Source organism: Ovis canadensis, chromosome 9 (genome assembly GCF_042477335.2).
Source record: "Ovis canadensis isolate MfBH-ARS-UI-01 breed Bighorn chromosome 9, ARS-UI_OviCan_v2, whole genome shotgun sequence".
NCBI lineage: Eukaryota > Metazoa > Chordata > Mammalia > Artiodactyla > Bovidae > Ovis > Ovis canadensis.
Genome location: NC_091253.1, coordinates 47,832,664 through 47,844,833, shown reverse-complemented (window position 1 = coordinate 47,844,833; position 12,170 = coordinate 47,832,664). Strand labels below are relative to the sequence as shown.

The window sequence follows — 12,170 nt, the reverse complement described above, 5'->3', positions numbered from 1 at the left end:
CAGTGGAACTGTAGCATAGTCACTGTGGACTTAGATTACTTCTGCCCCCAGGCCTGGGGAGAGGGAGAAACGGAAAAGGTAACCATTTCAGCCACCAGGGCTGTCCTGCCTGCCGTGCCTCTTATCTCAGGGATAAGCCCAAGTCCACCCTCCTGCGAGTCTCACACTTATAATCTAGAAATCAGTCCCCACAAAGGGTGTGACTCCAAGGGCTTGTCATTTGATGTCAATATCAATGTATTTGTTCTCCTTTGAAGACTAACCAGTGAGTTGGTGGCGTTACAAAAGCATTGTGGATATTGAAGCAGCTTGTTTTGTTAGAAATTGGCATTGATTAAGTACTTTGTGTGTACTGGGCAGTTTATGTACAAGGTCCATTCACCAGTACAGCCTCTCTGAGGTTACAAGATACCTCATTTTACAAAGAAATTAAGGCTCCAGGAGTTAACTGGTAACGTGAAAGTCTGTGTTTGAACTGAGGAAAATGCTCTGCTTTCATCCTTTCTGTTCCTGTCCCTTCTTGGCCTCATCAACACGTCATCTATACAGCTCAATAGTTTTCTTAAGAATAACTGCAAGCTCCTATTTGAATGAGTTCAGTTATCAATTTGTTAAATTGACATAGTTATGGTTGAGTTAGTTTTTCACCAGTAAGAGGATCACTCAAGTAATTTATCGGTTTCCCATATGGCGCTTGTGGTAAAGTATCTGTCTGCCAATGCAGGATATGCAGGAGAGACGGGTTCAATCCCTGGGTCAGAAAGATCTCCTGGAGAAGGAAATGGCAACCCATTCCAGTATTCTTGCCTGGAAAATTCCATTAACAGAGGAGCCTGGTGGGCTACAGTCCATGAGAACACACAGAATCAGATATGACAGCACACAGAGTGAATTATATTCATTCAGTGAAATATTACACTGTCGTTAAAATATAAACCAACCATGTATAAATCAACATACACAAATCACAAAAACCTAATCAGAAAAGTATGTATTTTTTAATATACAAAAATGCTACATATATTTAGAGGCACATAAAAATGTACTTAAAAGTATAAAAAGTATGCATGAGAGTTCTAAATATAAAAATCAGAATTATGATTGAATTTATAAAGGAAAGCTAAACATTTGTGTTTAAAAAACATATGTGAAGACACAAATTGCCAGTTTTGATTTGGCACAAATTCACAAATGTGATTACCAATAAAAATACTCAGCACTAAAAGGGATTTTATAAAGTTTAGCTGAAATACATGTCTTGTTCTCATGTTTATAAATTAAATGAATAGCTGGGGAATATGCATAAAGACCTACAAATAAAAAAATGCAGGTGTTGAATTGAAAGGCTTTTGTACTTGAGTCGCTCACATTGAGGTGCCATTTGTTCTATCCTCCCTGGATCTGTAGGGCTTGGAAGTGTTTTGCACAGAAGATGACCTGTGTTCCGACATCTACCTGAAGTTCTATGAACGTCAGGACCGAGACGACCTCTATTTTTACATCGCTACATATCTAGGTTTGGTGCTCACCCATCCTGTATGCTCACGTGGAGGTGGCTCAGCAGTGGAACAGTTGCCGTGTCCACTGTCGCCTCTCCGGGTCCCCTTTATCTGTTCTCATCGGTAACCATCATTAGCAGAGTGGCATTTTAGAAACAAAGGGAAATATAAATGAAATTTGGTAGTAGTTCACTCAAATTCTGTATTTTAAAAACTCTTGGTGAATGTATCTATATGTTTTTCTGTATCGTAACGACACCCCAGTTGAAGGGGTTATAAAGAATACACATGGTCATTGTTTATGTCCAATCCTGTCTTATGTTAGTTTATGAATGCCAGGACTGGGCTTCCTCATGTGAGACAGTGGGGTATGCAGTCATGTGTTTGTGATCATTAGTTGTGGTCCTGATCACAAAACTGGGAGACGGCGCAAAAGGGACGCGTGAACCTTCTATGCTCTCATGGTACCGTGGAGTGCAGTTTGCCTCTAACTACTACTTCCTCAGTCTTCCACGGGAAATGCGAATTTTCCCACTTTTTTTCAGAGAGGACACCTGTATTTTCCTTTTTGAGCATAAACATATTGAGTTGTATGGTTGAGTTAAGTTTTTCTTGTTTTCAGAGTTGTCAGATGACTGGAATGGGATGGGTTTAAGTACACGTGAGAAATGTGTTAATACCATCTCAGTTTTGTTTGCTGTTCCAGTGTGCAGTGAACCCATTTAGGAAGTAGTGAGTTAATTCCCTTAGAAAAGAAATTTTCTCTCAAGGAGGAATAGTTTGTTTTCACATGAAGAACTTTATATTGTAAAGTTTATAAGTGAACTTTGCTGAAGTTCATATTTGTTCATTCTCGCATTAAGCTACTCAGTTTAACTCAGTCCATAACTATAGCTTCGCTACAGGTTTACTGTTATCTCCTGCCTCCCAATTTAATTTCTTCATTTAATTTTTCTAACTGTAACAAGATTGCAACAAAAAACTCAACTCTCATAGTGAGTCCTAAAATCTTAATCCTGCCATGGTCTAGAAGGTCGCTTCTGTGAAGTGTCCTTTCCGAGTTTATTCCTGAGATTGTTCAGACTTCCTCTGTGATGTTCTAAGAATGGAAAATCAGGGGATAAGTGTTCTGATCTTTTTTTTTTTAAGCTCTTTCCGGGTAGCCAGTTAGAGAAGAAACTTGGCAAAGTACTTAAGAATAAATATTGAATCAGCAAATGAGGAAAGGTGTTTCATGCTGCCAATAAAAAGTTAGAAGCAGAATTTTCTAAACATAGTAGAAAAGTGGACTCATTTCGCAGGAAGGTTTTCACTGGTGTCACACAATCTGTGTTTTCCTTCTTTTCTGGGGTTATTTCCGGGTGGTCTCTCTGGGCCTTCTAGTTGAGAAATCACATCCTCCTGAAAGACACCTGATTTCTCCTTCAGCAGTTTCTGTTCTTTTCTGTATTCCTCACTTGCATAAATAATACATAGTCATTGACAAATCAGCCGTGTGCCTGTCTTCCAGATCTAAAAGAGAAAGAAAAGATGGTTTTGTTTTGATTTCGTAGGAAATGGAGGAAATGAGCTTTTTCAAATGGTAATGGCTTCTTAAAGGCACTGAAATTCAAGCACATTGGGAATGATTCTTTGTTAGTAAATACATATTGTAGACTATAGATAAATATAGTAAACATTATGTATTGCCATGTAATATTGATGTATTTGCTTTATATTTTCATGTTTATGTCATATCTATTTAACAGATGTGATGTTTAATATCCTATATTTTGCAGATGTGATATGTTTATGTCATATCTCACAGATACGATGTTTTATATATTCAATAGATACAGTATGTTTTCTGTCATATATCTCATAGACGTGATGTTTCATGTCACATATTTGATCATTTTCCCTCCTGGATCTTAGAGATGCTCATCCTTGACCAGACAACTCTTGTGAAAACAGATTAGCCTACTTTTCTTTTTTGGAAATGTGCTTTTCAACAGTGGGTTGAAGGGTCTACACTGCAAGCCCCTGTAGGACCGTCACGTGCTGAGCGGCCGTGGCCTGCGTGCACTGCGCGTGGTGTGACCCGGGCCTGTCCCCCTGTCCCTGCAGAGCACCACGTGCCTGAGCGCACGGCCGAGGGCTACACGCTGCAGTGGCAGCGCGGCCTCCTGTCCAACTACCAGTACCTGCTGCACCTCAACTCGCTGGCCGACCGCAGCTGCAGCGACCTCTCACAGTACCCCGTGTTCCCCTGGGTCATCGGCGACTACAGCAGCTCCGAGCTGGGTGCGTGCATGGGCCGGGCTTTCAGAGCAAAGAGCTCGCTCCGTTCTAGGACCGCATTGTGATTCGTGAGCAGAATAAAACCTGCTTCACCTCGTGACTCTAGGTGGCCAGTTTCTGCGCCATGATGCTGGATAACACATGTCATGTGAATTACATGTGTTCTCTCTACTGTCTCTGAATTTTTTTTAATCCTAAAGAAACTACTCGCATACGTCTTAAAAGCCATACCCAGAAAACATGCATGTGATCTTTAGCCGGTGTTACCGTAATTACCAACAAGTATTGTCTTCAAATACTGAAGAGTTCACTTGGAAAATCGCACCTCAGGTTATCATATTAATTGTCAATTCATATTCAAAAATGTGATTATCAAAAGTAATAACTATTAATTATAGAGCACTTAGTTCAGTCACTCAGTCGTGTCCCCTTTGCGAACCCATGGACTGCAGCACGCCAGGCCTCCGTGTGCATCCCCAGCTCCCAGAGTTTACTCAGACTCATGTAGAGCACTTAGAAACTACTGAAATACTCAAGGAAATAAGAATCATCAATGATCACATTACTGAGAGAGTATATTTCTTTCTCTCAAATTATTTTACCAAAATTATTGTGATTGCATTGTAATTTTATAATGGTTTAAAATTAGATATTATGAAGATTAAATTACTTTTGACAGTTCACTGATTGCTCCCTTTTACTTGAAAGAGGTGACAGATTTTTCTAGGAATATTATTTATCTGATAATTTTAAGGTCCCCAGTTCTCCAGTTATGCTACTGTCATTGATAATATTCACAGTAACTCAAACCTAAAAAGTAAATTTTGATAGAATAATAGGTTTTGAAATTTGTTTACTTTTTTCTGTCATTTTACTTGGAATATAATTTTTCTTAATCAGTAGGTCTTTTTTAAAAAATATTCTGAACATTTTCAAATTAGATTTTATTCTTGAGTGGCTGTAGCTAACTAAACACTCAAAAGTTCTAACCTTTACAGCTGTATAAACACACACCAGAAATATTGTAATTCTAATGGAGCTGTCCTAACTTTTAGAAAGCTGTTTATTATTTGGAAATAAATGTGTGCATGTCAATCAGTTCGGGGGTAATGTTATTAAGTATAAGCTTGCCGGCTTTCTTTATTCTTTTTTCTTGAATTGTCATTGGCTCACAGTGCTGTGCCAATCTCTGTTGAATTATCATTGGTTCACAGTGTTGTACCAAATCTCTGCTGTACTGCAAAGTGACTCAGTTTACACATATAGACAGTATTTTTTTATATTCTTTTCCATTATGGTTTATCACAGGACTTTGAATATAGCTCCCTGCATTATGCAATAGGACCTTGTTGTTTTTCCATTCTAAACGTGACAGTTGGCATCTGCTAACCCCCAACAGTCACTCATCCCTTTCGCCTCCGCCATCCCCTTGGCAACCACGAGCCTGTTCTCTGTGCCCGTGAGTCTGTTTCTATTTTGTAGAGGGGCTCATTTGTGCCACATTTTAGATTCCACATATGAGTGATCTGATAGACGGTATCTGTCTTTTTCTTCCTGACTTACTTCATTTAGTATGATCATCTCTAGTTGCGTCCTTCATTTTAATTAGTTTTTGACAATCTGTTTCTTTTGCAGATCTGTCAAATCCAGAGACCTTCCGGGATCTCAGTAAGCCAGTAGGGGCCCTCAACCAGGAGCGTCTGGAGAGGCTGCTGGTACGTGGACCTGGGGATTCCTGGTTTCTAAGCAACCCAGGAGCCGTGGCCTGTGTTTTTATAGCTCCTGACACTCGTTTCCCCAAAACTTGGTGGAGGTGTATCCGAAGAGACCAAAGGTTCTGAGCATATTCTTTACCCTCCCTCTGCCTTTTGCCTTCCTTCCCCCAGGAATTTAGCTGCTTAGCATTTGCTTACAGTTCAGTGGGTAGGAGCTGAGCTCATCGCAGGTTTGCCAATTTATTTTCACGACGAAATTACCCTTTGGTGAATGGCACAAAAGATAGGTAACATTTCTTCTTCTCAATCCCACCCCAGCAGACATTGTTACCACTGAGCCAAGAAAACCAAGATGCTTGTTGCAAGAATGCTGTGTTTCTTCAGTTTCCCCCCTCTTTTTATCTGCTCCTTTTCCTATTTAAGAGAGAAACTGGGGGCTAGGATGTGACCAGGCCATGGTTTCCCTCGGCTTTTCTCCCGGATCGGTTACTGTCTCCAGCCGGCCCTCACAGGCCTCCTCTCCCTCCTGCAGACCCGCTACCAGGAGATGCCGGAGCCCAGGTTCATGTACGGCAGCCACTACTCCTCCCCAGGCTACGTGCTCTTCTACCTGGTCCGGATCGGTGAGCTTCGTCGTCGCTCCCGGGGACACGCATGTGCACGTGGGCTCTGCAGTGGTTCCGTGAGCTTATGAACTCTGGTTTTCCCCCCTCCAGCACCGGAGTACATGCTGTGCCTGCAGAATGGAAGGTTCGACAACGCAGACAGAATGTTCAACAGGTAGACATCTGTGTCTCACATTCTACTTTTTAAACTTTCTCATTTATACATGCACAATGTGTTTACCTGGAAAAACTAGATATAAACAAAAATGGAAGGACATGTAAGAAAACATGTATAGTGTAAGTTTAAAAACACTTCCATTTATCCCATAAACTTTTATCCAGTATGTAAAAGATTTTCGTTTTCTACATATACATTTATGGTTGGACTTCCCAGGTAGCTCAGGCGGTAAAGAATCTGTCCACAGATAGGGAGACTTGGGTTTGATCCGTGGCTTGGGAAGATCCCTGGAGAAGGAAATGGCAACCCACTCCAGTATTCTTGCCTGGGGAATTCAGTGGACAGAGGAACCTGATAAGTTACAGTCCAAGGGATCACAAAGAGTGGAACACAACTGAGCGACTGACATACGCATGCAGTAATGTTGTATCTATACCTCTTAGGCTTTGTGTAGTTGTGTGTGTGTATGTAAATGTGAGAACATATCTGAAATAGTGTTTTGTCCTGCCCTTTGCAGCCTTGTATTAGATCTTAAAATTTTCCCCATATTGTTAGATGTTCTGCAAAACGGTGATTGTTTTTTTTTTTTAAATGCGTGTTTATCTCTTCCTAATGTATGACATAATTTATTTTGACTGTTTCTTTGTTGGACATTTAGGCTGTTTCCAACATTTCATTATTCTAAATAAGCCTGCTATGAATTGAATACAATTCCCTCTGAGTGTCTAAATATTTTTTAGTTACAAAAGTAATATTTTCTTACCATGGAAAGCAGAGTATAAGGAAGAAAGTAACTTCACTTGGCTCCCACCACACTGAGATAGAGCTCATCGCTCATCTTTTGGTCTGTGTCTTTTCCAGTCTTTTTCTACGCTCTGCACATGTCTATTTATGATCCCTTTTTGAAATGAGCTATTAAAAGCTCATTTTTTGTGTGCTCGTTTTTCACGTTTAAGCACCTGCCCCGAGTGGCCCTTCAATGAGGCCATGTGTGGGGGAGGCTCCTGTCTTAAACTTGCAGATGTGTCCACCCCAGGTCCATGTCCTGACCCCGTGCTCACACTCTTTGTGGACCCAGAGTTTTCTTGTCTGTAAAAGGGGAGTGGGGGGGGGAACTCACGTGAATGTTGGGAATTATGAATTAATAAGAGAAATGATCTGACTTAGGTAAAGTGTAGAAGAGCGCCCTGGCACCTAGAAGTGCTGCTCTTGCTATTTCCATACCCTCGATTTAAAATCAGTTGAATTTTTTTTTTTCATGTTTAGTATTGCAGAAACTTGGAAAAACTGTTTGGATGGTGCAACAGATTTTAAAGAGGTAAGCAGTTACCAAGCTAATGGTTCACTGGGCTTGTGGCTTTTAACTGCTTTAAAAATGTTTGCTGCTGTTCTTTTCTTTCTTCCACAAAACTTTCAGCTGATCCCGGAATTCTACGGTGATGATGTCAGCTTTTTAGTCAACAGTCTGAAGTTGGATTTGGGGAAGAGACAAGGAGGGCAGCTGGTTAACGACGTAGAGCTCCCCCCTTGGGCACGGAGTGAGTACCACCTGGGAAGTGTTGAATCTCAGAAACCTTCCACTTAGTCGTGCAGTTTCAGTGTTGTTATTTAGTTGCTTAGATTTTTTAAAACAGTAGAATTCTCTGTCTAGAGGAGATGGCAAAAATCTTACTCCAAATTGGAAGTATTCTGTGAGACTGTCATGTAAAAACATTCTTATGTACTTGAGAGAGCTAAACATAAAAATAATTTTTGCCTCTTCCTCCACCTCAGATTTATATTTTATATGATGGAGGGGGTGGATGAGCCTCATTAAGGAACATGTCCCTCTGGCCTGTCCCAGAAGCCCTGCCTGCATGCCTGCATGCGTGCTTAGTTGCTTAGTTTGCGACCCCATGGACTGTAGTCCGCCAGGCTCCTCTGTCCATGGAATTCTCCAGGCAAGAATACTGGAGTGCGTTGCCATTTCCTCTTCCAGGGGATCTTTCTGACCCAGGGATCAAACCTGCGTCTCCTGCATTGCAGGCGGGTTCATTACTGCCAGTGTGCCTGGGAAGCCCCAGTGTCTGTCGACATGTGGACAGACAGAAGGAATGGGAGAGGTGTCCCTGTGGTCCAGTGGTTAAGACTGCACACTCCCAAGGCAGGGGGTTGGGGTTCAGTTCCTGCTTGGGGAGCTAGATCCCACAAGCCCTGCAGCCTGGCCAAAAGGAAAAAAGGCATGGGAGGAAGTCAGGTGGCACCCCCAGGTGTTCTGACGGTGGCTTCCTCCTAGGTCCCGAGGACTTTCTCCAGAAGAGCAGAGCCGCGCTGGAGAGTGAGCATGTGTCCGAGCACCTGCACGAGTGGATCGACCTGGTGTTTGGCTACAAGCAGCAGGGCCGGGATGCCGTCGGAGCCCATAATGGTGTGTAGCAGCCATGGAGAAGGCAATGGCACCCCACTCCAGCACTCTTGTCTGGAGAGTCCCGTGGACGGAGGAGCCTGGTGGGCCACAGTCCATGGGTCGCTAAGAGTTGGACATGACTGAGCGACTTCACTTTCACTTTTCACTTTCATGCATTGGCGAAGGAAATGGCAACCCACTCCGGTGTTCTTGCCTGGAGAATCCCAGGGGCGGGGGAGCCTCGTGGGCTGCCGTCTGTGGGGCCTCACAGAGTCGGACACGACTGAATCGACTTAGCAGCAGCAGCCATGGAAACTCCATTCGGCATTTGACGGAAGCAAAAGCAAACCCCCCCCACAACGGGCTCAGCACAGCCCAGCTTGTTTCCTTGGCCAAAGCGTCTGGTCTCAGCATATGGGGTTTCCTGGCTCAGAGGCCCCGGATTCGATCCTGAGTGAAGGAGGAGGAAGTGCTTTTGTCTAAAAACACCCGCTTCTCTGTGACCCGAGGGGTCTATGCCGAAGACTCCTACCTTCAGCATGTCCGCGCCAGCCCAGCCAGTAATTTCTGCTGCAACTCAGTCAGGATAGGATTGCACAGCTCCTACAAGGGCCCTGGGGCGTCCCTGTTACTGAGCAGACAGGAGCCGGCTGCAGCCCTCCTCTTCAGGTCAGCTCTCGTCTCCTGCAGGCTCCTCGGCACCGGTGGCGGGAGGTGGTCTGACCCCTCGCTTATCCTCCACACATGGCGCTCTGTGCTCAGCCCAGGAGAAGGCGCCGACCGAGACACACACCCAGATAAGAGTATCTCACCGCCAGTTAGACTGAAGCTCAGAAAACCAACAGTCCTCTTTGATGTTGGCCCAGGCTGGGTAGTATGAGGCTATTTTGCAAAGTGAAAATCAGTTTCTTTGAATACAAGTTAAAATTTGTTGTTTTAAAATTCTGAGCATTGTGAATTGGAAGAAAACAGCACAGCTTTCAATAGTGTTTTTGTGTCTCTTTTTCCAGTGTTTCATCCGCTGACCTATGAAGGAGGTGTGGACTTGAACAGGTATTTATTTACGTGTCTGTAAGGAATTTTCTTGGGCTTCCCTGGTGGCTCAGACAGTAAAGTGTCTGCCTGCAATGCAGGAGACCCGGGTTCAGTCCCTGCGTTGGGAAGATCCTCTGGAGAAAGGAAGTGGCAGCCCACTTTAGTACTCTTGCCTGGAAAATTCCATGGACGGAGGAGCCTACAGTCCATGGGGTCGCAGAGTCCGACATGACTGAGCGACTTCACTTAAGGAATTTTCTACTTGAGCCACAAATGAGCTCTGTGTCTAAATGATGAATGCAGTTATCTGAGGATATAAAGGCATGGGAATGTTACAGTGAATTATATAGCCCACTTTTACCATTATATAAAATACCGAGCCTCAGAAATTAAAGATATGTAATATGGTCTGGGGGCCTTCCCTGGTGGCTCAGTGGTAAAGAACCCACCTACCAGTGCAGGAGATGCAGGTTCTGTCTCTGGATTGGGAAAATCCCCTGGAGGGGAGGAGATGGCTACCCACTCCAGTATTCTTGCCTGGAGAATTCCATGGACAGAGGATCCTGGTGGGCTACAGTCCATGGGGTCACAGAGAGTCAGACACGACTCAGCAACTAAACAACAAATAAACAATACAGTCTAGACAGTTCAAGCATATAGTTGCTGTTACTATTTGAGGGTTAATCTCTCTCCTGTTGATCTGAATTATTTGAAATGCATGCACTCAGGGAGCTTGACCCCAGTGGTCACCACAGGGTTTGTGTTCTGTCCTAAAGCATCGAGGATCCTGACGAGAAGGTCGCCATGCTCACCCAGATCTTAGAGTTTGGACAGACACCCAGACAGCTCTTCGTGACACCCCATCCTCGAAGGATCACCCCAAAGTTTAAAAGCTTGTCCCAGCCCTCCAGTTACAATGCCTCCACGGCAGATTCTCCAGGTAAATCTTGTAAAGAGAAGAAACAACATGAGTACCTTCTGTTTCTCTTTCTTGATTAAGCCGTTTTCTGCAGGTTCTAGAGAAGAGACGAGTTATGAACCCTGAACAGCTTAGAGATGATTCTGTTTTACTGTCTCACTGAGTTACTCCTACAAACAGACCTCTTTGTGTTGTTTTGTTTAACTGTGTAAAGGAAATTAACTCACTTGTAGTTTCTGGTCATTTAATGCAGCCTGGGAGCATTTGTTGCTGTTACGTTCTTTCTTTTCTGTTGTTTTCCAAGTTGGTCTCTGATTCCTAGCCATTCATGTTTTCATGTTGATCCGTCTTGGCTGTGGCGGCTGTTAACAGTGTCACCTAGCCCTGTCCCAGGAATGACTTCCAACATCCCTGTTTTTCCACCCCCACATACAGATCTTCAGTGCAGGGTGCTCTGTTTATTCGATTCTGGTTTTTTATTCAGTTATTTGACAGACATTTACAGAGCATCTGTGCCAGGTGGTAAAATGAACTTGACCCTGTTCTCACGGCTGGTATTTAGAAAGGGAAGAAAGAATGAGTTCCTTCATCTAGTTATCCACGTTGTACATTTCACATAAAGCGGCCTCAGACCCCCAGGTTCCCAGGAATCCGACCCTGTGTGGACCTTGGAAGCAGAGTGGTTGGACTGCTTGTCATCTCCCAGTTCCACATTCTGGCACAGCCTGGCACGTCCAGGCTTCTCAGGCCATACACTTGGGACCTGCTCAGCTCGGTGGTCCAGCTGCCCACAGTCTTGTGACCCGAGAGAGAAAGCTCCACGGGCTGAGTCATGAAGACCATGGGATTATCTCGTGATGCCCTTGAACCCATGCTCAGCTTAATCACCAGACCCATCCACGGGGATTTTCTCAAAAGCGAAATTGTTCCAGCCCTTCTCAAAACAGAAGCAAAGGGACGGCTTAGCTAGTCCAGCCCAGGAGAGTGGTAGTAGCTGGTTTCATCTTTTCTTTCTCCTGCTCAAAACCAAAACCAAAACCCTGCAGTATTGTTAGGGAACTGGCAGGTTTTTGAAAAGATTGCTGACAAGGAAATGGTTATTCAGTGCCATGTTTCCTGAAGTTCCCAGCTTCAGGGTTGAGTGAAAACTCTGCAGACATTGCTAAAAGTGCACAAAGACTGTAGTAGTCAAAGACACTTCGTAATCTTCAAATGATGTTTTATTTAGATTATACACCTTATTCTTTTTCCCTTGACTAACATGGAGCTATCTAACAAGTGCGTTTCAAAGTAGTTCTTTTTCAGTGGGTGTTTTGCTCTCTTAGTTGTTTGATTTTAATGGAAATTTTTAAGACTCTGACGCTTGTCTCCAGTGCTGGTTAGAAGCTTAGTTGACTGACTGAGTTGCAATTTAATGTAGTCTCTCCAGGCGAAGAGTCTTTTGAAGACCTGACAGAAGAGAGCAGAACCCTGGCTTGGAGTAACATCGCCCGGCTAGAGCCCCAGGAGCAACACAGAATCCACAAGGAGTAAGAGCATCTCTGCACTGGCCG

At 43.6% G+C, this 12,170-nt stretch overlaps 1 protein-coding gene across 4 annotated transcripts in view; it reads left to right on the top strand.

Annotated features, from left to right (window-relative positions):
* Positions 1-12,170, top strand: part of NSMAF (neutral sphingomyelinase activation associated factor) — a 72,310-nt gene that overhangs the window by 49,417 nt on the left and 10,723 nt on the right. For 3 of the 4 annotated variants that reach the window (XM_069600070.1, XM_069600071.1, XM_069600069.1), the window contains 11 exons: positions 1,408-1,516; positions 3,606-3,782; positions 5,415-5,494; positions 6,027-6,117; positions 6,211-6,274; positions 7,544-7,595; positions 7,695-7,815; positions 8,553-8,684; positions 9,674-9,716; positions 10,475-10,638; positions 12,038-12,146. In XM_069600070.1, coding sequence (XP_069456171.1) covers positions 1,408-1,516; positions 3,606-3,782; positions 5,415-5,494; positions 6,027-6,117; positions 6,211-6,274; positions 7,544-7,595; positions 7,695-7,815; positions 8,553-8,684; positions 9,674-9,716; positions 10,475-10,638; positions 12,038-12,146 — 1,142 coding nt within the window. Of the gene's footprint in view, positions 1-1,407; positions 1,517-3,605; positions 3,783-5,414; positions 5,495-6,026; positions 6,118-6,210; positions 6,275-7,543; positions 7,596-7,675; positions 7,816-8,552; positions 9,333-9,673; positions 9,717-10,474; positions 10,639-12,037; positions 12,147-12,170 lie in introns of those variants that run through there. The other variant, XM_069600072.1, reaches the window with a different exon arrangement.